Source organism: Leptodactylus fuscus, chromosome 4 (genome assembly GCF_031893055.1).
Source record: "Leptodactylus fuscus isolate aLepFus1 chromosome 4, aLepFus1.hap2, whole genome shotgun sequence".
NCBI lineage: Eukaryota > Metazoa > Chordata > Amphibia > Anura > Leptodactylidae > Leptodactylus > Leptodactylus fuscus.
Window position 1 is genome coordinate 117,971,234 of NC_134268.1, and position 25,476 is coordinate 117,996,709.

The 25,476-nt window shown below is 39.2% G+C and overlaps 1 protein-coding gene across 2 annotated transcripts in view; it reads right to left on the reverse strand.

Moving 5' to 3' along the window:
• Window positions 1–2,978: 2,978 nt before the first annotated feature.
• RETREG1 (reticulophagy regulator 1) overlaps window positions 2,979–25,476 on the reverse strand; it is an 83,874-nt gene continuing 61,376 nt past the window's right edge. For both annotated transcript variants that reach the window (XM_075270982.1, XM_075270983.1), the window contains 6 exons: window positions 16,313–16,439; window positions 14,283–14,367; window positions 12,819–12,956; window positions 11,106–11,173; window positions 10,610–10,736; window positions 2,979–8,827 (listed from right to left, as the gene is read on the reverse strand). In XM_075270982.1, coding sequence (XP_075127083.1) covers window positions 8,349–8,827; window positions 10,610–10,736; window positions 11,106–11,173; window positions 12,819–12,956; window positions 14,283–14,367; window positions 16,313–16,439 — 1,024 coding nt within the window. In that variant the 3' untranslated portion in view covers window positions 2,979–8,348. The remainder of the gene's footprint in view (window positions 8,828–10,609; window positions 10,737–11,105; window positions 11,174–12,818; window positions 12,957–14,282; window positions 14,368–16,312; window positions 16,440–25,476) is intronic.

Consider the following 25,476-nt stretch of genomic DNA (forward strand, 5'->3'; position numbering starts at 1 on the left):
CAGACAGGCTGTCCGTCTTCTATGCAAACCTGAACAACGGAGACCCGAACGCTAGTGTGAACATAGCGTAAGTGTCAGTAATGGCACAATACCTTTAAGGCTCAAAAGCTGCCCTCAGTTTAAGCACATAATGCTCAGTATGTCTTTCTGTTCTACCACTCAGACCTGTCTCCTCAATCCTGCATCAGTTCAGGTAAGAGACAGTGCAGGAGGCTGTCAGTGCATAACTCACTAAGTTCGGTCATGTCACAACCTTAAGTTGTGTGTTTTTCTGGTGGGGATTTGATCTGGTGTTCTGTGGTCTTCTGGTGGTTTACTTGCCATGGGACCATCTGTTTGTACGTTTGGTATTGGCCTTCGGAGTATACTTGAGGTTCTTTAGATTGAGCCTCAGGTGTTGGTCGTTACCATTGTCCTATCGGATGCTTCTGGGGCCTGTATAAGGAGGAGGGCTGGCTTCACTTGTTGCCGGTTTTGTTGTATCCAACATAGAATTCGTGGCTCAGGGAGGAGGAGTGTTTTTGGAACTATAGCTGACTAGGAAGTGGTGTGAGTGTTGCCTTGTGTGTGAGTCTGGTTTGTCCCTCCACACTTCAACTCTGCCCAGTCCTTCAGTTCTGTTTGCCTGGCACTATCTGGTTATTTGTGAGATTTGGGTTCCAGTTTGTTTTGCCCCAGTCCTGTGTTAACTCTTTCCTCACCTCTCCACTGTCCCTCTCCTTATTCTCTTGTTGCGTATTGTGTTGTGCTGTATGTCTGTTGTCCAGCACATCCCATCCTGTTTGTTTTGGCTGCAGCTGCACCTTGGTTTCTGTAGGGATGACCACCTTAGTATCCCCAGTCCCTAACCCTCTTGTAGCTCTCGCCGTATTTAGGCCTTCGTGTTAGAGAGCCAGGAGTTGTCGGGGCCAAGGCTTAGCTTGGGAACAGCTGACCACCACCCGCAGGCAGAGCCTAGCTAGCTGCCGTAGTGTCAGGGAAAATCTCCTTCCCCTGTTCTCTTAGTGGTGCAGTCTGCAGTCTGGATTTTGGGTCTGGGCATAGACATGAATGTGACAAGTCACCAGTGCTGTAGAGTTGTCCAGGTACGCTGTGCTGCTCCCACTCAACCCACTATTTCATGTTTTGTGTAGTAGGATGAATAGAAAGTCAATCATTTGTATTGTCCAACTGGGGTGCTTAATGGCAATTAGTAAAATTCATTTGTGGCTCTCACTATACAGCGCATGCAAATATTTCACTTGTTGGCAAACTCCTAAACTGTCAACAACATAAAATGAGTTTTCAGCAGTAGCTTGGCCTAGCTCTTGCCTCTGGTTCTGTCTTGGGGTCCTCCCCGCAGCCTTTTTAACTGCTTCTTCCCTTGGACTAGCCACACAGTAGAGTACCTTAAGCAGCAGCAAGATGTTACAGGATTATTGGTCACTAGGGTCCCTGAGTGTGACTGAGAAGATGGATCCCAAGGAAGAAGGATTCTGTTTTACCTGACTTTTCACCTAGATGTCATCTCAGTTGCCTAATGTCTGCAGTATATATATATATATATATATATATATAAAAACTTGCTACTTTCTTAAATAATTTACCCAGCATATTGATGCATAGCCTGGTTGCTTGTTAGGGAATTGCCTGTTAATCACTTTCCCAGTAGCTGCTGCAGGAAGTGGAAGGACGGAAACGGTGATCCCTAATGCTACCACCCCGCAGTCCCTACCTACTTGCCTCAACTACCCTAAACAGTAGAGGACAACTGGGTGACCTTTCCTTCCTATAATAATTGAACACTAAACGCAGACAAGACAGACAAGAAAAACGGGTGTTCAAACTAGCCAGGTGGGTCGGAACCAGATGAGCAAGTAGGTACAAAATCGGAATCAGAAGAATGGTCAAGAGGGAAAAGCCAAGGTCACAATATAAATTAGTGGTACTTCATAGGAGGCTCTAGCAAGCTGCAGATATAGTTCCCCTATTGTACAAGACAAATCCCCCAGTTCTGTCAATTGCAGCACTGACAGTCTGTCCATGTAAATAGTTGTCATACATATAATCCTGCCACAGAGAGTAGTTACTTCGCAATATGTACATTGGATGTGAATTGGCGTTATCCAGCAGTGCGCTCTGTCTCTGGTCTCAATACTTTTTGAGACCTCAAAATACACTAGTGCTCGTAGCCTAGATCAAAAGGTGTAAGTCTGCAAACAGAGAGTCAGCGTCTAAAGCTGGGAAGTACAAACTCAGCACTGCAGGGACAGTATGGTCTGAAGTGAGGACCCTTACCCTGATATTTAGCAGCAAAATGTGTTTCAGTACAAGAGCGGGGATAGAAGAGACTTATTTAGTGAGATGTAAACAATCTAACTCTGATTAAGTTACCTCATTGTCCCTACACACATTTCGTTGGCTGTAGCGATCCCATCCTCACATTGCAGAAGAAAAAATATGCAGCAGAAAAGATGCAAAGTCAAACCCCCTTGTTTTTGAAAATCGCTGCCTTGTCAATTGTACTTATGGAAATGCTGACATTTTCTGTATACGTATAAAAGGTGCAATGTTCCTTTGCTGACTTTCTGTGAAAAATGCTGCGGATAAAAACAGTGATGTGTTTTTGCTGCGGTCTGTTTTTTTGCGGGGATTCTCTATGTGGGACTTCAGCATGAGGCCCCTCGTTGTGGAAACATAGCTTTTTTTTTTTTTCTAAATGCAATAGCATCTGAAATAAACAAAAAAATATGTTGAAGCAGTTATGAGATTGGATAAAGCATTGCTGCAATTTTCCCAAAACAGTGCTACTTTTGTCCACAGGCTATGTCTGATTTTGCAGTTCAGTCCCGCTTAAAGCTGTCTGTATAATACCAGACAATTCATGGACAAGGATTGAGCTGTCCATGGAAAAGATGTTTAATCCCATAAAATTTGTCATATACATATTTTTCATTTTCTGACATGGGACATGTTATTAGCCGAAATAAAAGGCAGTGTTATATGCTTTAATATTTTATTTAATTCATTGTAATTGTTCTCAATCATTGAATATATTCATCCTTACGCTTATGGTAAACTAAGCAACCGAATCAGTAAAATATGAAAGTGCATTTATTTCCATGTTCTGAGCATCCTTCAGCAAATGATACAATAAATACATAGATAAAAACAAATCAACATACAGTACACATACATATGCTAGCTCTAATGGCATTAATATGGGAAAACAGACAACTGCTTAGAAACAGTTTCCACAAACTACAAATAAACATGGCGTAGAAGAGAATGAAATCATTGTTTTTTTCTTAAACAATAAAGTGCATTTTTAGAAATGACTATGTTTCTCTATGCCCAGAGTCAGTTCTACTATTAGGAAAAATTAGAGGACTCTGTGACTTTGGATAGGGCTAGAATGAACTTTTTTCTTGATTTTGGGTTGTAGTGTTGCGTTCAGTCTCAGATGAGATCTCTGAGTAATACTCTACTAGTTTGGCAAATGATACAAACCTTTATTCTTACTATGGCAAACTATATGTTTACATGTGAAATTCCGAAAGGGTTTCAATCGCAATGCAAGACAGGAGGATCTACTGATCAGTACCTGAGATCATCCTACGATAGATCAGGAACAGGTCATGGTTTCTTAAATTATTTCTATAAAACAATCCTAAATGTTTTGCTCAGGATCAATGTGTTTCTGTATATCAAGCAGAATGCATTGTATCATACAATAAATGTAGAAATCCTGCTAGCAGTGTGGTAACACTAGGTTCACACTAGCGCAAATTGTGTGCATTCTGGAGATTTGCAGATGGGGATTGACTAAGATAAAGAAAAAAGAAAGGGAAACACACTTTGCTGACATTCTGAGGCTCCCTTGATAATGCTAGGCTTACTCCCCAACAGTTTCTGTACCCTGGATGCCAGTGAATGGTTGTAGTGGTCACGTCTACATGACACATCATTGCTACAGACCAGGCTACAGAGGCAGAGAGCAATGAACAAGGCTAGCATAACCAGAGGGGTAGCAGGAGATTGGAAGACTGGGAGGGCAACTAAATATTTTTTTTTTATTAAAAAAAAATAAATTATTGTACAATAATGTGGATTTGTGGGTATCCTGTGACAAAATCCCCAACAAATCATCCGTGTTAGATATCTGCACTGTTGGTCAGTTTCTGTGTTAATAAGATTTGTTTAGAACACATCCATTTTGCTGTTACTGTATTGTGTTGCAGATTTTCTGTCCAAAAATCCATGCATTGATTCTGTAGCAAGATGCATGTGAATGTACGTTTACTGTCAGCTTTACATAATGAAATTAATGCAGAAACAGGCATTGGTAACTGACATCACAAAAGCTCCTGGAGAAATTGAATGTATAGTACATGAGCAGGGGAAAAGGCCCAATTTTTGGTGCATGGCAGATTTGTATTAAAAATTGTGCTTTTTTTCCTCCTCTTTTCACACCCACACCAGGTGAGTGTGCAATTGGCAGGGATAACCACTAAATGTGGAGCCTTGATAGCCCGAGACACATTCAAGATTACTACCCACTAGCTCCTTAAATCTACTCCAGCTGCTTGCTGGAGTAGGTTTCAGGCTCAGGCTTCTTCTGAGTTAGGGTGTATTCACACGCCGCAGGAGCTTTTGCGGGCCGTATATGCTCCCATTGATTTCAATGGGAGCGTGGATTGTATACGCGGCGCTATGGACCTGGCTACACGTGTGCATGCTTCACTACTATGTACTATGTACTCAGTTGGCATGAAAAAACAGACTAGCTGCCCAACCACTGTATTGATAGAATACGCCAAGCAAATGATGGGGCCACCAAACCAGCATATGGAAATTTGTACTTGAATTAGTTTCTATTCATAACTGAAGCCATGATGCTTTGCTGGACCTGCCAATTAGGGCATCCATCTTTTTTAATGGAGCCCATTGGATGCCATTTTGAAGTGAGTAACAGTGCTACATGCTGTACTGAACCTGTGATAGAAGCCATTAATGAAGCAGTTGCTAATACCGCCTTAATTTGTGAGTGAGGGGGAACAAACAAGTTTTTGCCAAGAGTGAATGAAAGTGTTGAAAATGATTGTATTAAAATAAAACCTTAAAGATGACCTTTTACCACCTCCAACAATTCAAGTTTTATCATCTTTAAGGTGCCACTCCACTTATTTCAGCACAGTTGGAATTTTCTCTGTAGCCCCGACTGTTCCCGAGTAACAAGTGCAGTTAGTTTTGATGTGCTGTTTAATCTCTGTAATGTCGGAAGGGCAGTGTCAGGCAGAGCGGAGTGAGTCAGAGCTACAATTGGAGGCAGCCAGTGTCAGCCCTCAGCATCACACTCCTTGGCTACTCCTTTCTGACACCGCTGAGCCTAAATAGGATATCAAGCACCAAAACTAACAGCACTGATTATAGTGGGGGCTACAGAAGAAAATTCAGATGTGCCAGAATCAGTGGGCCAGCAGGTGTTAAAGGATGTAAAGAACTAGGCTTGTTGGAGGTGGTGAAAGATTCTCTTTAAGCAGTATAAGATCTAATAACAGTAGGTAATAGCATCTGATCTGCCTAAAAACCACAGAAAACAGTGATATAAGATGCTGCATCTTCTTCCCAACCTAAAGGCAATGGAATTGGGCTAGGGTTACATGGCACTATGTGTTGCACAAAAAACGAAAATTGTAATGTGGCATTTTGACATTTCATCTAATGATTGTCTATGTACTGAAACACATGAACTACTGCGATTGTGAAGGAACTTTTGCCATCAATCCCAAACTGTTTAATTGGCGGTTGCTAGTCACATATGAAGGTGACTTGCTTGCAACTTGTCTGCAATTTGGCAAATCAAAGAAGTAAAATTGGTAAGTCTCAGACACGTTGCACAAGACATGCAGCCCTAGCCTTAAGTAGAGCATGGTGGACATATTTGGTTCTATGGGATTGTGCTAGCAATATAAATGACAATAAATAAACTACAAATCAACTCTAAATTGCATACTCAAAGTATTGTTATTAAAAATGTTTCCTTCATAAATACTGCAATATTGTTGCAGGGATATAATTTTAGACATAAGCTTTATATCTGCTTTTCAGAAAAAGTCCAGCATGGGAAGCAGCATTTATAACAATAGATGTAAAGCATGGGATAGCAATGGGATGTAAAAGCAATTACATAAGCACCTTACCACTCTGTACTGTACAGAATTGAGCAGAATGAAGTGGTGAATGTTAATCCAACTGCTTGGAGTCCATATTAGGATATCTACTTTTTATTGCTATAAGTGCTGCAGATGATTATACTATATCTGTGTAGAAACATTGGGGTAGATTTATCATGCCTTGCATGGCAATTTTCTGGGGTCACAATTTTGCAAATAGGTGTCATACTTCTGCACCACTTCTGCCACTTCCCCAAAAAGCTGGCTGGTGATAGAGAAATGTAGTGATAATCTCCCCCTGTCACAATGCGCAGTACAATGGAAGATGTGCAACATTTATAAGAAGGTGTGCACATCATCATATATTTGTCATTCGGCAAACCCTCCACTGATGCTAAGAATACTGGTAACACCAGTCTTCATGAATCTGCTCCATTGTTTCTAATAACAATACTTTACACAGTCACTGTAAAATACATATTCAGTTTAGTTAATGCCATTTACAGTATATTGATAGAACAACCTCTTAAGTTTTAAATGGTAATTTGAGAAGTTTGCCTAAACATGTATAATGCTGTATATAGCTGTATAATGATAACTCTATGACTGTAGACTGAATATCTTTTTTTGTAAGATTTAGGCTAAGGCCCCACATAATGGGCTGCATCGCTTTTCACAGAAAATACGCAGAGATTTAGTTTGCGGACTTTCTGCTGTAATTATACCTATAGGGAAACCGCTGGCGTTTCCGTAGGTATAATTGGCATGCTGTGTTTCCCCTGCACATATTTTTCTGCACTGTGTAGATGGATTTGCTAGAATCCCACCCACTTTTAAGGGACTGTAAAACGCCATGGTCAAACTGCAGCAATTACACCACATGGACCCCGGACTAAGGCTACTTATACAAAACAGGTACTTCTTTAACCTGATTTTAATTGTAGATTTATTAAAATATTTTGCAATATTGGGAGCAATTTGTATTGGAAAAAATCATCATGTCGTGTCATCACAAGCTCTTTTCTAAGCAGGTCAGATGCATTTCCAATAATGTAAAGAAAAGTTTTGGTCATTTTGGTCAGTAACTTAACTCACATTGAGAGAATTTTTGGCTGTAGTAACATGGCCCCATTTGCTATAAGTGATTCAGAGAAGATGTGGGCACAGTATTCCTGTTATGGTATCACACTTAAGATGCTTACCTCCTCTAATGGACAGTGAACCATCAATTGTTACAGATACAGGGATCAATGACTCTATAACTCTCCCGCCTTATGGCAAACTATTCTCGATACTTCTGGAAATTACCATAGATGTTCACCCCACACTGAGATGTTCAGAATAACTTCTGAAATAGAGTGATGGATAATTGTTATGTGCTAATTCTAGTAATTGGACTGTTTAGATTGAATGCTAACTGGAATATTGTATATACTGTTCCATAGTCAATTCATACATTAACTGTATGTTCAATTCATATGTAATCTAATGTGTTAAAGGCACTATGCCCAGGGTACCCTATATGAGAAAACTCTGATTTGTTATATCATTTTATTACTGACACACAGAATTTCATGAAAGATATTGTAGAATTTTAGGGTGTCTTCTCGCCATAGATATCATGACCTGTCTAATGTTTTAAAGTGCAAAGATAACCAAACTGTCTGCTTAAGGAGAGCTGGCACTGGCAAGTAACTAGAGAAATCTAACATTAGAGTTTTTAGTCTTCACAATATTCTGCTATTACTATCTCTGGCTAGATAGACATCACTGCTTATAAGAGAGCAAGGCCATCAGTTTGTAAACCTTGTAATGCACAAGTAAAAAGGCAAACATATCTTAACGTTTGTTTCTTTTACCTCTACTATAACAAGTATGGCTCATACTTGCCATGTATATACACACACAACTCCATGCGACAAATCAAGACGCAGTGAGAATACAGCCTGTGGAACAGCTGAAGTTTCTGCAATAGTCCATTTGGGCCTAAAGTGACAACACATTCTATGGGCGCAATACTTAAAGCTTCAGCATTCACAATTCTTCTGATTTATTTTGCTGCTTTACTATTTTACTTTCTTGTACTCTTTTGATTTCTTCTGTGAGGTTTATGGGTTGTTCAGCCTCACAATCTATGATATATATATATATATATATATATATATATATATATGGAGTGGAAATTCTTAAATATTAATGACCCCCAAGTAGACTGGAGAGAAATCCTGAAGATGGCTTCTTGCCCTCTGATTCTTGGCTTGATGAATGTCCTACTTCATCATCTATATCTTCCAGCTCTGACTGGTCCAAAAGTTCAAAGTCATCAGCTTCCTCTATGTCAGTATCCTCAGGCAAGGTGGCAGCTGGAGGCTGTGAACTGAGCAAGGCTGACTGTAACTGGTCAGTGATGGCGGCTGTGACGGCAGCTGTGATGGCCTCTCCAGCCACACCAGTGACTAGGCTAAATGGCTGCTCACTGCCCAGAAGTAGAGACAGCGCCGCTGCTGAACACTTTTCAGCACTAGATTCATGCCCTTTGCCATGCTTTCTCTTTAGCGTTGTAGGTATCCCTATACTAGAGTCTTCATCATTGGATCCCGAACCATTTTCTGGAGATGGGAATTCAGTTAGGTCTCTACAAAATGCCTCCTCTTCACTTGGTCTGTCAAGATCTGCATTAAACACCAATAGTTATAAAAATGTACAGATTTCAACAGTATGTTTGAAATAAAGAAACAATGAAACTCTTAGTTAAAAAACAAAACAAAACTATGTTCCTGTTTTACTACTTTTTGTTAACTATTTTTCTTAGCGAAACTGCTTCATCATCAGCCATGAGAAAAAGCATCTGCTTCCTTAACTAAAGGTGCTGCATCACCAATAAAAGCAATAAATATATAGGCCCCTTACACATATGAGAACCTGCTGATTCTGGGGAGACTGGCCAGCTATCTCCTAACCAATAATGTCTGAGGAATGAAGAATCAGACATGATGAACCTTATCAAGTCAATCCTTTGTTGCCTGGGAAATAAGCAGCTTAGTCTCCTGTCCCCTCTAAGGGTGCATTCACACTGAGTAAACGCTAGCTTATTTTGTAGAGTAAAATTACACTCGTAAATTTTGCTATCCCATTGACTTCAATGATATTTTTTTACAAGTGTAAAAATACGCCTGTAAAAAATACGCCTGTAAAAATACGCCTGTAAAATGTCATTGAAGTCAATGGGATAGCAAAATTTACAAGTGTAATTTTACTCTACAAAATAAGCTAGCGTTTACTCAGTGTGAATGCACCCTAAAAGCACATGTAGGACTAGCGGAACTGAAAGTGTCTGTGTATGGAGAAGTAGGAAGGACAGATTCGTAATGGACTGATGGACTTTTTTGATTAAATTAAAGGGAGTCTATCACTTCCCAAAGCCATCTCACGCCACTGTCATACACTGTAATGAAGGATACAGCTCTGTAAGCAACTTATGGTGGAAAGTTATTCACAGTCTGGGTATAAAGCAAATTCATGTTTTCATTTACTGACAACAAACAGAGCTCCCTGAGGGCTGATGTATCCAAACTGGTGCAAATAAAAGCAGGACTAGTTTCCTAATCTATTTGACCCCTCATGTCCGTAAAGGAAAACTCTACCAACATTCTGTGAAAAGCCTTGTGGGAAAAAAAGCAAAGTTTTCTACCGTGGTTTTTCCCGCAGTGCTTTTTAGCTGCAGCTTGCTATGTAGTGGCCTTAGGCCGGGTTCACACGATGTATTTTGGCACGTAATGTGGCACGTAGATGCCGCGGGAGCTTTTGTGGGCCGTATACGCTCCCATTGTTTTCAATGGAAGCCGGTACCGTATACGCGGCGCTATTTTGCGGCCGTGATTTTGTGGCGGCCGCAAAATAGCGTCGCGTATATGGTACTGGCTCCCATTGAAAACAATGGCAGCATTTTCGCTGAGGTGTAAATGTCATAGCAAAAACGCTGCATTTTACAGTACGTGCAAAGTGGTTGGGATTCTGGCTAATCCCATCCACACATTACAGAAAATTGTGCAGTGGAAAAGCTGTATTTTCAAAAACATGGGAGGTCAAAATGAAAGCAGCAACTTAAGTCACTGCCATGGAAAATTATTCCACTTCTTATTTGCATTGGTTTTGATACATCTGCTCCAAAGTATATTACAAACTTGTATATGATTCGGGAAGGTAAATAGTCACCAAAGACATTTTGGATGATTCATTTACAGTAGAAATATAAATAGATTATGTTGGGATACAGCATGAAAGGATCTGACAGATTTGGTTGTTTAGCTGAAAGTAGGAAGATAACCTTTGGAAAGGATGAACAGGTTACCTAAGTAGAGTAACTCTTATTTGTTTCTTGTTATTTTTACATGACTTTATTAGTATAGCAATGTTTTTTATTCTTGGAGACTGTAATGCTGTATGTGTCATACCATCTGATGTGTCGGTCTGTGGAGTGTACCCTTCTGAGAGGTTGAATGTTCCATTGTCTGTCCAGGACAAGTCAGATGGTTCTGTTCCAGAAACTGATAGTTCTTTAGCTACTGTTTCTGGACTGATCTACAAAACAAGAATGGCAAATAAGTGACGTATCTCCTACTAACATGACCCCATAAACAGTGATTCCTTAATAGTGTCAGCCACAAGATCCCCCAATGCCATCCTCCTTGGCATTGTGCCCTATATATAGTGTGTCACATATATGCCAAAATATTGGTGGGATATATTGCAGAAGTACTGGGTCATTATATTTTACTGTATATCAATACAGTAATATTTCCAGAAACAAATCTGGAATCATGAATCTCAGATGGTCCTACGCTACACATCAAATATTCTATTTCTTGAGTACCCTGGGTTCCTTTAACCCATGGCAGACCACTGTAAAACCAGACCCCCAGTTATAAAAAAAATAAATAAATTGGTCACCTGAGGGCACAATGCAGAAAGCTCCAATTCACTGTCCTCTTCTGCTGTAATTGTTTCTATCTCTTTTTCTGAGAAATACGGAAATACATAGAAAAGTATTTAAGTCACTATTTTGTTTATCTTGGTGCATAAAATACAATACAAATATCTAATCTTCTGGGTACTAAGCTGCTGCAATTAACATTACCTCATAAAAATCAGAATAAAACATAACTTTTAATATAGTCAGCTAAAAACATGCAAAGCCTCCTAGGGCTAAAACCTTAAACATATTAAATAATTAAAGAAACATCCCGGGGATCACTAGATAATTATGAATCCACCTGTGTAACTCCAATGTTTAGTATTAATATTCTAGGGATTTTAGGGAGCGGTGGGTCCAACCTGTTCAGTAATTTAGTGTTTCTAATGGACCTTTTAACTCCAACTAAATCACTGTGTCACCGTCCCCCACCACTGCAACCTACTCCCATATGATAGTCACCTAGGTTGACCCCTAGAGCCTGTTTAACACCTATTGAAAACTCCCTGCCGTTCCTAATTATAAAAGGCTACGGAGGTACACTAAGGATAAATTGGTAACATTTACTCTCTACGCGTTTCAAACCAGTCAATTCTCATCAGGAGAGGATATATCATTGAGATGTCATAAAAAAAATAAAGATCTTGCGGTTAAAACTGCATTTCCCGACTCCCCGATGGTGGGAGCCAGTACTTAATGTCAAATGCCGACTGCTACACTCGCTGGGGTTTAAATAAACCCAGTGCGCTCATATGGGCACACCCCCATCAACGTCATCAGGACTTCCACCAATCACCCCGCGGAACGTCCCTAGATCAGGAGAAAACCTCTGAGTGGGCGTGTCTATCCTTCCCGCAGAGCTCTGATTTACCAGCGCTTTCCTTTTATCATAAGTAGCAAAAAGAGGCCAAGGGTAATTGTAAGTTTTAAACTTCGAGAGGATAAAAGCATGAGGATTCTCTCTTCAGTACTCTATTTTCACTGGTGGTCTTTAATTCAATCACTATCCGTGACCAGCACTTTATCATCATTAGCTCCTCATCCCTTCTCCATTCCTCTATAGACCATGCGATATCGCACCATTACCCACCTGTGTAATTGATGGTCAAAGAAAAGGTCTATGAGGAGATGTCCATTCGGCTCTATAGCTCAAACTTACATATAGAATCAAAAGGAATATTTATTAGGATTGCCATTGATATACTGCAAGGAAGGTAAAGAGGTATTAATGAGCCTATAGAGGGGGTTGATTCAAAATCCCATCCTACATACTTCCACTCTTTATGGTGGTCCTAATGGTCAATGGGAGACTTTTTTTTTTTTTACCTATTGCTTTAAATGTGATACGCGCGTATGCCTGCACTCATAGAAATCAATGGCATCTGTTTTAACGCTGCTCATTCTGAACGAGTTTACATTCAGAATGAGTGGAGCGTAAACTCCGTGTGAAGGCTCCCTTATACTTTTTTCTTTTATTAAATCCGCTCCAGACCATGGCTCAAAAAAACACAGCAAAATCTGCAAAAAAGTAGCTTTACCGCAACGTGGGGCCTCATTATATTTCACGCTTTTTCTAAAACCATTTTTGGCTTTGGCTTAAAAAATAGAAAATGAAAATCTGAAAAGTGGCTGAGTGTGTAGTGTTTTGCAGAGTGAGGGGTATGGGACTACAGACCATACAATACACTTACTGGATTTGGCTTTCATCCACAGGCTCACAAATAACTGCAACCAACAGACCAGTTTCTGCAGAACTGGCTTCAACTTGCTGCACAATTTCTGTCCCATTTCATTGCATTTTAATAACGGACACACAAAGGCACACAATACTGCAAAAATATAAAAACAAACATTTATAACAACGTTCTAGTAACTTTTTCTCAATTTTACTTTTGCAATTGTACATTATCTTACAAACACTGGATACAAGTAGAATTTTGTTATACTGTAGACAAAAGTGGATAATTATAATTTGATGCAGACCTCAAGAGCGGGTTTGTAAGATGTGGTGTGATTTTTCTGATCCTCCTTATTGTAGAATGGTGACTCTTTTATCATTATAACTATATGGGGCTCCCAGCATTTGGACACATAACCATAGCTTAGGGCGGGTTCACGCCAGCGCCCAGTCTCCAATTTTGGGTTTCCGTCTTCTGCCGAGATAAACTGGACAGGAGACAGACACCTGACGGTCAGTTTTCAAACTCATTCACTTGAATGGGTTTGTAAAGTGATCACCCATGAGCGTCTTGTGCCTCTCCTGCATGTCCGACTTTGTGTCCGGTTAAAAAAAACAAACAGTTTTGCCACGGAGAGATAGAAGGCGCTCACGGGCGGTCACTTTGCAAACCCATTCAAGTGAATGGGTTTGAAAACTGACCGTCGGGTATCCGTCTCCTGTCCAGTTTCTCTTGGCAGAAGACAGAAACCCGAAAGCGGAGACTGGGTACAGGTGTGAACCTACCCTCATTAAGACAATAAGTGTTTGGGCCTGTACATGTCCTTTAAGGGTCCATTCACATGGAGGAAAATGATGCTTCATTTGGTGCTGAATTTCCGAAAATGACGCTTTATTTGGCGCTGAATTTCCACTAGTGGAAAAAAAAGGTAGCAGAACCCATTGAAATCAGTGGGAGGGTTTTTTTTCAGCATGGAAAATTCCGCTAGAAGATTCCACTAGTGGAAAAAAAAAGCCAGCAGATCCCATTGAAATCAACGGGAGGCCAAATAAAGTGCCATTTTCCTCCGTGTGAATGGACCCTTAGTGTTTAATAGCTCTCTTACACCTGTGTGAGTAGCACATTTTTAGTCCCCAAGTCCCTGTTGAGAATTTACTGCAAAGTATATTAGAGATTTGCAGACTTTCAGTACTCTAAAGCTTTATTTACATAAAAACAGACTAAACAACTCATTGGTAGAAGTATGTTAAAAATAAGAAAAATCTAAGAATATACTTATTTTATAAGAAACTGTTCCAGTGTCATCAATGTTAGTGCAGTTATTAACAAATATGATTTAGTGACGCAAAGTATGAAAAAAGAACATCTGTAGAGCATGTAAACTGGCATCTCATGTGTTTCTCCTATACAGATGTGTATTGCTCCATAATATCCACTATACATAGCACCTTTCATGTGCATACTGTTAGTACTTACATAAGAAATAGGAGAGAACAACTCCAGGAATGTAGCTTCCCAACAGAATGAAAAATGTGCATACACTGCAGACCAAAAGGCAAAACTGAAAAACAAAAACACATAAGATAACTTTTAGCAAAACTGTCTTTTTAACATTTAATTAACCACTTTTTGACTAGGGCATTCAATTTTCCTGGTTCATGCCTGGATACATTTTCAGATTTTTTTTTGTTTTTTCTTTGGTATGTGCGCTTTTGAAGAATATAATTTTTTTTGTTCATGTTGTTCAAATAATTTTTGCATCTTTTATTTGGTGATACATAGGGTGAGTGATAGCCCTGGCTCATGAGAGGAGTGACACAAGACATTTAGTATGACTATTTGTATAGAGTAGTCCACTGGAGATGGAGCTGAGGCAGCAATTCCCTACAGTGGTTTCACGGCATCCAGGGGTGCATTGGAAGCCAGCCAGGAGACCACAACACTCGGATTGGGAAGATGACCAGATGTCTTAATGCAACATTATCTGTGTCCTTGGGCCATTTTTTGTCTTTTAGTAAAATCTATAGTAGGAAGGTGTGCCCTAAAGAATTTATTTTTTTTCCATGGGTGTTTGAAGTCTAAAAAGGAACAAAAACAGTGTTGCATACACATAGTATACCTATACATACAGTGATCTGCCATACCATTAAAACCTAATATTGTGTACAGTAGGTCTCACTGCTGTTCAGTTTATGAGACTTGACCATTCCATTGCTCAATGGTCCTGTTCTGAAGCTCATACTGTATATCCATTGTACTGCAAGTGTTTTAGGTAGTAGACAGTGGTCAGCATAGACATCACTCTATAGCAATGCAAACCAATATGCCACAAGCTGTGAAGCCCCCTCTGTGTTCCGAGACATCTTTCTATCTAGCCAACATAAACTTTTTTTTTTATTAATTTGTGCTACAGTAGCTATTCTGTGTTACTGGAACAGACACGTTTACCTTCACTCCCCTTGTACATCAAGGTAAGCAGGCTCACTAACCTTCCTAACAAAAAAAACTAAAAATCACAATCCCTATAATATGATATATAATAGTGGATAGCATTTACCCAGAATACCATGGGTCCCAAGCTCGATAAACCCCCACACATACCCCTGATTATACATTGTGTAATCCTATATATAACCCTATCTGTAAAACCAGCTGGGTGCATTCTTGTGCGTGTCCCAGACTAGAACTATTATCAGAAGTATTACCTGACTCATCTGCGTGTCCATATTATAATTAGCAGAATTATAATAACCATTTGCTTAGTCATGTGGTGCTACTATACTATATATATGTTTTAATGGAATGTGTGTAATGTGGCAGACTGTGTATCACTCTTTAACAACCCCAACACTGTTAAGGCCTGTGCTTGTAAAATCAAGTACTAGGATTGAAAAAAATCATATATCACTATGCTATAGGATCTCAAACTTCCCACATAGTCAGAGCCCCAGCCAATACAACACTTCAACCTTGCAATAGTAATACTGCAGTGACATGCTAAAGTGCTGCTAATAGGTTTTGGGGATTCAAAGAACTGACAATCCAGTAAGAAGGGTTTGGCTAATAAATATGTAGTATTTACTAAGAATATTTAACTCAAAAGTTATTTCCAAACAAAGCATTTTTTTAACATAAAAATATACTGGTATGTCAAGATATAACCTGGATGAATGCTAGTACTGTGCAGACCCTTTAAATCAAGGTGTCCCCTGAAAATTGAAAGCGGCAGAGAAAAAAATTTTCAGTACAAGACATTTTCCTCTGCCGCTTTCAGTTTAAAAATGATGGACACCAGACGTGCCTTGTGTGTAACCGATATTTTAGCGCTTCATTTCTATCTCGACAGACCCTCACTTATGTCTTCTCCTGACATGTCAGTAAACTAACCTGGATGTCCTCTGATGCAAGCTATGGTTTTTGAGACATGGCAATTATGGGGTTAAGGAAACATTGGCGCTGGAGTTGTCCAAATTAACATGTAAAAATAGATACTGTTAGATATATACCTTGCCTGGATTGTGCTGCTTAAAATGAGATAATTCATGTAGAAATATTGTGTAGCTTGACCAGGATTCTGCAATGCACTGGCTGAGTCGAGGTTTGCATTCTGAATTAGTGCTGATCATCTCCCACCTAAAAAAATAAAGCAAATAATTTAAAAAATATATAAATTAGCACATTTTTTTTTTTTATAATATGCTCATGATGTTTAAGTGTTCACATGCTTCACGACACACAGAGTATTTGTAATAATGAGTAATAGTTGTAAAAACCCAGAGACAGTTGCCAATTCACATTACTTGGAGGCAACTCACTTTGGGATTTATTATATAAAAAAATAGAAGACCAATGTCCTTCACATGTCCCATACCTGCTTTGAAGAATACTTCTGTAATGTGTAGAAATGTTTATGTGACTGACCAAATTGTCATCTTCTCACATAACAAATGATAACATCTGCTAAGGTTTTGTCAGCTTGGCAGGTGCCCATATTGCATTGCTGGAGAGTATTAATAAGCTTATACATTGCAAGAAAAAGAAAGGCCGAAATGTCAGGACACAGGTGTGAGTTACTCGCTGTGATCCTCAAACACTTCGAGAATTCCAGTGAGAAGTCACCAAAAGTAAAAGTCTAAGTAAAACAAGATAGAATAAAGAGTAGGGCTATGTTCACATTTGCACCAGTTGCAGTGTCCCCTGAAAATTGAAAGCAGCAGAGGAAAAAGTCCTCAGTACAAGACATTTTCCTCTGCCGCTTTCAGTTTAAAAAATGATGGACACCAGACGTGCCTTGTGTGTAACCGATATTTTAGCGCTTCATTTCTATCTCGACAGAACCGAACATTAGAAATGCAACACTAGTGTGAACCTAATTTGCCAAAAGTACAAAAATATATAGACACATACTCTGAGGGGCACATTCATCAAGACCAGCATTTTACATGCCAGTCTTCATCTCTTGTCTGCTGGCGTCTGATGCGCCAAAGTTTAGAAAAGACACAAGCCTCTTAATGATCGTGGCGTATCTTGAGAAGTCCATACTCCAGAAACTGAAGTCGATTTCAGCAAGGAGTTAGATTTCAGGTGTTACTTATGCCAATTTGCTGGCACAAGTGATCTTACATGTGTCATGCTGTGAAGGCCAAACCCTTCCTCTCCAGGCCCTCTCACACCAAAGCAGCGAAAAAATGAAAACACTGGTGTGTGCCAAAATGATTATTTCCGTAATTTATTTTTAGCGCCAGTTTTGAATCTAGAATCAGCCCCTATGTCTCTTTGCTATAATACTGATGTAATAGTGCCAGTAACTAGTGCTTCTGAATACTTTGTATGCCTGACTTCTACTATCATGTCAGTAAGAAGATCCTTCCTGTCAGTCATATCAGCTCCCATAGGATTAATACTTGTCAGCCAGCCACAATGTAGAAATATAGCTAGAGCTTGGGGCTGTGTGCTGTCTAGTGTTTACATATGTATTATCATACATCCTTGCTAATCTCTATAGGGGATTTCTCAAGATTGTAAATTCAGTATTCTATTCCTAGCAGTGCCCGCAGCTAAAACTGCTTCCGGTTAAAACAACAGGTTATGCAGGAGGGTTTGTATACCTGTATGTGTGCCCTATTAAGGCTCATACAACTTGGAGGTATCACCAATATATGCAACTATGTCTATCTGTATTTTGTCCTAGGCACTCAAGATCCAATGCCTCTAGCAGCAGCCAAAAAGACAAAAATGTAACTGATGCAGAGCCACTATATACAGTCCTATGAAAAAGTTTGGGCACCCCTATTAATCTTAATCATTTTTAGTTCTAAATATTTTGGTGTTTGCAGCAGCCATTTCAGTTTGCTATATCTAATAACTGATGGACTCAGTAATATTTCAGGATTGAAATGAGGTTTATTGTACTAACAGAAAATGTGCAATATGCATTAAACCAAAATTTGACCGGTGCAAAAGTATGGGCACCCTTATCATTTTATTGATTTGAATACTCCTAACTACTTTTTACTGACTTACTGAAGCACAAAATTGGTTTTGTAACCTCAGTGAGCTTTGATCTTCATAGCCAGGTGTATCCAATCATGAGAAAAGGTATTTACGGTGGCCAATTGCAAGTTGTTCTCCTATTTGAATCTCCTCTGAAGAGTGGCATCATGGGCTACTCAAAAGAACTCTCAAATGATCTGAAAACAAAGATTGTTCAACATAGTTGTTCAGGGGAAGGATACAAAAAGTTGTCTCAGAGATTTAACCTGTCATTTTCCACTATGAGGAACATAGTAAGGAAATAGAAGAGCCCAGGGACAGTTCTTGTTAATCTCAGAAGTGGCAGGCCAAGAAAAATATCAGAAAGGCAGAGAAGAAGAATGGTGAGAACAGTCAAGGACAATCCACAGACCACCTCCAAAGAGCTGCAGCATCATTTTGCTGCAGATGGTGTCACTGTGCATCGGTCAACAATACAGCGCACTTTGCACAAGGAGAAGCTGTATGGGAGAGTGATGAGAAAGAAGCCGTTTCTGCAAGCACGCCACAAACAGAGTCGCCTGAGGTATGCAAAAGCACATTTGGACAAGCCAGCTTCATTTTGGAAGAAGGACCTGTGGACTGATGAAAGAAAGATTGAGTTGTTTGGTCATACAAAAAGGCGTGCATGGCGTCCAAAAAAAACAGCATTACAAGAAAAACACTTGCTACCCACTGTAAAATTTGGTGGAGGTTCCATCATGCTTTGGGGCTGTGTGGCCAATGCCGGCACCGGGAATCTTGTTAAAGTTGAGGGTCGCATGGATTCCACTCAGTATCAGCAGATTCTTGAGAATAATGTTCCAGAATCAGTGACGAAGTTGAAGTTACGCCGGGGATGGATATTTCAGCAAGACAATGATCCAAAACACCGCTCCAAATCGACTCAGGCATTCATGCAGAGGAACAATTACAATGTTCTGGAATGGCCATCCCAGTCCCCAGACCTGAATATCATTGAACATCTGTGGGATGATTTGAAGCGGGCTGTCCATGCTCGGCGACCATCAAACTTAACTGAACTTGAATTGTTGTAAAGAGGAATGGTCCAAAATACCTTTATCCAGGATCCAGGAACTGATTAAAAGCTACAGGAAGCGACTAGAGGCTGTTATCTTTGCAAAAGGAGGATCTACTAAATATTAATGTCACTTTTCTGTTGAGGTGCCCATACTTTTGCACCAGTCAAATTTTGGTTTAATGCATATTGCACATTTTCTGTTAGTACAATAAACCTCATTTCAATCCTGAAATATTACTGTGTCCATCAGTTATTAGATATATCAAACTGAAATGGCTGCTGCAAACAGCAAAATATTTAGAACTAAAATTGATTAAGATTAATAGGGGTGCCCAAACTTTTTCATAGGACTGTATTATATGCCATACATTTATATGGGGAACCTCGAGGGTGTTTTCACATTGCAGATTAGTGCCTCTGTTGCTGAGATATCACTGTTTTGGTCAGTATAGAAATGATCTCTGTGAAGCAATGTTGGCGTTGCCTCTTTCCTATTTGGAAGAATAGCAATGCCTCCATTGCTCCAAAGAGCTCATTTGAAAATTATCAAAAACAGTGTTATCTTGGCAACAGAGGAATGGATCTATAAGGCGGAAACACAGTTTGATTTAGGTTACCATAACCTGTCTGTCTGATATGGTGGGTTTTGGAGAGAACACCCTTTAACTGTTTATTTGTCCTAGCTAATCCCATGTGCTTTGTTACACTTTATTGTAATATTTAAATCTTCATATATATTTTTTATATCAACAACATATTACGTATTACGTATTATTCAATCAATGTATATTAGTGGTATTGTTCAGTCACAATATAGTGGCGCTATTCAGTCATATGGTAGGAGTTAGTTACAGCATGGTACTGTAGGGTAATACAAGGTGATGTATGGGGCAGAATTATAGCATCGGTATTCAGAACTGACAGAATAGAAAATAATTTTTTAACATGAGAAGACATACTATCTATCCCAGTTTTATTGATACATTATAAATGTTCAATGGGATTTGTTGTTTGGTAGACCTTCCTCTGTTTGTGGCTTAAACCATTTATTTAGCATGTTTAGGTAACCAGGGACAGTAACCTCTAAAAGCAGGGACAGTAGACTTTGCACCTGCTGGTCCCTCATCTCCTTAATAAAGGCATCTGGTTTTCCTGAGCCTCAAATTCTAACATTGACCTTACCACTAATGTGAAAAGTAACCTCATAGATGAACACCAGGAATCAGAGAATTGATCCTCTTCCAACCAGCCCTGAAGTTAATGTATATAAGTCACAGCATTTCGGTTTGTCATCTGTGTTCCTGAAGAAGATGTAGTCTGTATGATTTACAATGTAGACGTTTTCATAAGATAACACATATAACTTGGCACCTGCAATTCCATACTAGTCATACATTGACTTCAATGGGAACTGAGTTGCAGTAGTGGTACCTGGCCTACTGCTTCCAGTCCTGTATTGTATATAGTATAATATAGTACATATGTTATACATTGTACCGGCACAGGAAGCGGCTCTGTACAGCTGATCGGTGCAGGGGCTGCCTGGTGGCCCTACACTAATCAGATATTTATTTTCTTATCTTAACGGTAGGCCAAAAAATCCATATTCATGGACATCCTTTTTATTTTATATTAGCACTGCCATACAGCATATTTCATCTCTGCCTTCTTCTAATGATGGCACTTAGCCAAGCTACTGAAAGCGAACCAGTCTGGGCACAGACCTAGATACACACACAGTGCTCATGTAGTCACCAGTCAGCTGCTAGACACAGCTGCCTCTCTATATCACTGTCATTTCATCTTATGATTTCCCATTCCATACAGATGACAACTGACCTTATACTGGTGTGTAGTAAATGTGTGGTGAGGCAACCCTGTGGTGTGGCCATACCTAGTGACCAGCCCCCAGACCCACCTCCTAAAGGTCACAAAGTCTCACATTGCACATTTCCAAATCTGCAGCAATCTAATCATGTGAGTAAATAGTAAATGCCATCAATTCACAGAGCAACACCATGGAAGCTAAAAACAACACAGCGGGGCAGTCACGGTATCACTCATACCATCACTTGTAGTCTAATATCAATTTCTTCTGCAGCTAAGTAAATAGAATGAAAGCAATAATCTGACATGTAAAGAGGACATGATCGGGGATAGACGTTCACTTACTGCACTTCCATGTAGCAGATCATCACTGCTGTGTGGGGATGAATGACATCTATGACAGCACATTGCTCTATGTACACAGGGCGATATGCAGCCGACAATCTAGCGTCTTTTATATTAGTGTTTATTTGTCAGGTGATCTTTTACACATTTACAAGAATGACATTTACTAGGACTGATAGTTCCCAATAAGCAAATTGATAACAGGGTTGTGTAAGAGCCATTTGTGCAGATTTATGATGTACCCTTCAATGAAATTAAAATATCCTACTTCTTAGTATATATTGTATATAGCTCCTTTGTAGAATTATTTGTCTCCATGGTTACATACTATATACAAATTCTGTGAAGGCTGATTTTCCTGCTTATAAGAAGAAATGTTACTAAGTTGTAGGGTAGGGGACAGATAAAGGGAGTATGATGGGGTCAGACTACATATGGTTGGTTTGCAGTCAGGAACCATTGAGCCACATAGGCCTGCATTGAAAATACTAAAAATGAAAAATTCTTTCACTAGGGACTATTTGCATAGTTGCTTCATTCTTTTGATGTATTGGATCTATACAGATAATGGTTCCAGACATTCCACTATTAATACAATAGTGGGACAAGTTGAAACAATGGTGACTGCTTCCACAATTTAAATTATCCCTCAAGTGAACTCCACATAATGCCCCCATCCATCAATACATATTACACCATCACCGTCACCATCAATATATATTACATACAAATACAAAGAAAACTGTTATACTCACCTAACCCTTTCCCCATGAAGCTGCCTACAGGCTCTGGTTGTACTATTGTCTGCGGCCCATCATGCCTTCCTGACCAAAGCCTGAATGGTGCCTCCATGCTACACCAATATATCCAAGTCTATCTGCGTCCTAAAGATGCGCTTAGAGTTAAACTTTCTACCTGCAGCTCTGAATAGTGGGATAGCCAACCCTTCACTACCACAGGACCCCCATTTTCTCAATGGTTAAAGTGGGCCTGGTTCTAATGGTGCACATACAGTACTGCTACATTTGTCATTTTGGTTTAGAATTTGTCAGACAGTGAAGTCCCGCCCCTCTCAGTTTTCCTTTCCTTAAAGGAAATGTAATGTAATGTAATGTAATATAAAAACTTTATGCAAATAGAAGATTTTAGCAATACCTACAAGCTGAACACTTTCTTCATCTCCGAACCCACCCTGGAGAAGTTGGAATATTATTTATCCACTTATCCATTTTTCAGACGTGTAACAAGTCCTAGAAAGTGATGCTTGTATTGCTGTCATTTTCAGTTGTCTGTTCCATCAGAGAAGCAGAAAATAGAAAATAGCAACAAAATGGGTCCATAGGATGCATATGTGAACCTATGCCTATGTGAACAAGCTTCTGTCGCTGACAAGCTGAGGTAGTTCTCCAGTTGTGGGATATTGATGGCAAAGACTAGGCACTGCTATTTAAGATACATCAATAAATGTATAGCTTACCAAACTGCATGTGACTGAATCTACAATGTAACAACTTCTCTGCTTTATAATAGGCAAATACACGCCAATAAAGGTTACTATTTACAGTAGTTATACAATCATTTATGCATTCAAGTGCGACAACGTACTGTATGAGTCAATCATGGCAACCCAAATCCAAACTAACTTTTTAGGCTAGGTTCACATCTGGAGACTCCTCTGCAGAAAACACTGAAAATGTGCGGAGTGAAAAGTCTTGCATGGAGGACCCCACCCAATGGACACCCAGTGGACCACATTAGAGTCTATGGGGTCCACGGGTAACTGATGTTATAATGGTTCAGCTTGTGCGTAGCCTTAATATGTCAAAAGAGACTGTCATAGACTTTGAGAGTCCTTCACATCAGACCCTAATGATGTTTACAAGCTAAGTCTCTGTTCATATTGACTGGAGATCCATTTGTTAACTGGTCCCACTGGATTCTAACAGATCACATTGTCATTTTGAGGATACATGAAGTTTCAATTTGGTTCAGATTTTTTTTAAAACATGACACCACTGTGAACACGTCTTAATAAGTGAGACAAGACATGAACTCAATACATTTCTGCCAGTGATGCACAAGAATAGGAAGAATTTATGGCACATTTCTCTCCTGATAGGAAGATGAACAGATGAGAGTGATGCATTGTCAGTATCAGAAAGATTATAGAATGATGTTTGTTTTGTTAATTCAGACATTTCCACTTTAGATTACATTACATATCTTTATTCACCAAGGCCATGTTCTAGGTACATTACAGTCATAAAATGTTAGTCATCAACAATCCCATATACTGTAATTATTTCACCATTCTTGTACTTGAATGTAATACTTGTAGAATTGTGGCCTATTGTAGAAATATTGTTTAAAATAATGGATAAGTAGGCATTGTAATTGGCATTAGAGGCACTGTGGCTGGCATCAGTGACTAAGACAAGAGTTCTGTAGCTGAGAGTCTTGTTACTTTCAAGGAGCCTTTTGTGGTTGTCAGTGGGACTCTGTATACGGATTCCAACTCTGACTTCAAAATTAAAATATTAATGAATTATATTATTATTATGAATTCTATCAATATTTTGTAATTCATTAAACTAATATTTTATTACATATTCACTTTTTAGGAATTTGGAACTGTTTAGTCATGTGATTCGTATAAACAGATTTTATGTTCTATTAATGTAAGCTCCCATTTATCAAAAACTGTGATAAAAACCCAATGTTAACATTTTACTACAGTAAATTACTTATTTCTTATTTCACGAGTCAGTTATGAAGGATTTGTAGTCAGAACTAGAGTCAGAGACAGTAGTTTGGCATGCTGATGCCACAGTCTTGCTTTTGAATAGGTATAAAGTCACTAAAGCTGTCATGGGTCCTCACAATTTTCCACTATGGCTTTCATAGGGACCTTGTCACTTTAATTAATGGTACTGTGACTGACTGTTATGGGGAGCACTCTGGTTGCAATGTGGCTAGTGATAGTCTTCCACTAGAAAGCCTTGTGACTGTCAAGAAAACATTGAGGTTTGAAGCTGCACAAGGTTCCTTGTATTTGTCAAGGGTGGCATTGTGGCGGTAACAAACGCACTGTTGCCATATGGGTAGCTTATGGCTGTTTGAAACAATGTACAGAAATAAAGGAAATCAGTGCCTATGGTTCAGGAGACATGTCATTCTAAAAAAAGAAACATTCAACTTGACTGAGAAGCAATGTGCAAAACCTGTTGTTTTGATTTGCGACAGTTTAAAGTGGTTCTCCAAGACTTGATATTAATGGGTTATCCTTGGGATAGGGTACCAACATCAGACCATTAGAAGTCTGACACCCACAGGGTCCGCTAGTATGGACCACCAGATCTGCTCAACATATGGATCCAGAAGCAGACAGCTCTGTACACTGTGTAGTGACTGTGCTGAACTATAACAGCTTGGCTCACATTCTGCTCCCTTTCTCACTTGCTGAAGCTGGTTACACTAGTTTTTATGCATCCTATCATGATGTTATTTCTAAAATACATTCTAAAATATATGTAATGAAGCTTGATATATACTCGCTGCTGTGTGAAGATGGAAAATACTTCTTCACTATTTGAAAGTAAAGTATCATAATCCATAAACTATTACTATCACTTCCTGAAAATACCATGGATACATTTCTTAAAGAATATCTTAATTTTACTCAAGAAAAAAATTTAATCTAAAAATGTCATATCTTCTGAATGGATACAATTATGGATTGCTGGCTCTCTTATTGCATGGAGCTTTTATGATGCTAGCAGTGATTGTAGGCTTCATGGGAGCATCATTCAGCAACACACAGAGTGCCTATGGTTCTGTTAAAAAGAGACCGATAGATGGAATAATATTCTAAAATATATTCTATCTAACAAAGGTCAGCTCAAAGCCTTATGTGTAACACATACCCATGAAACCTGGAACATAAAG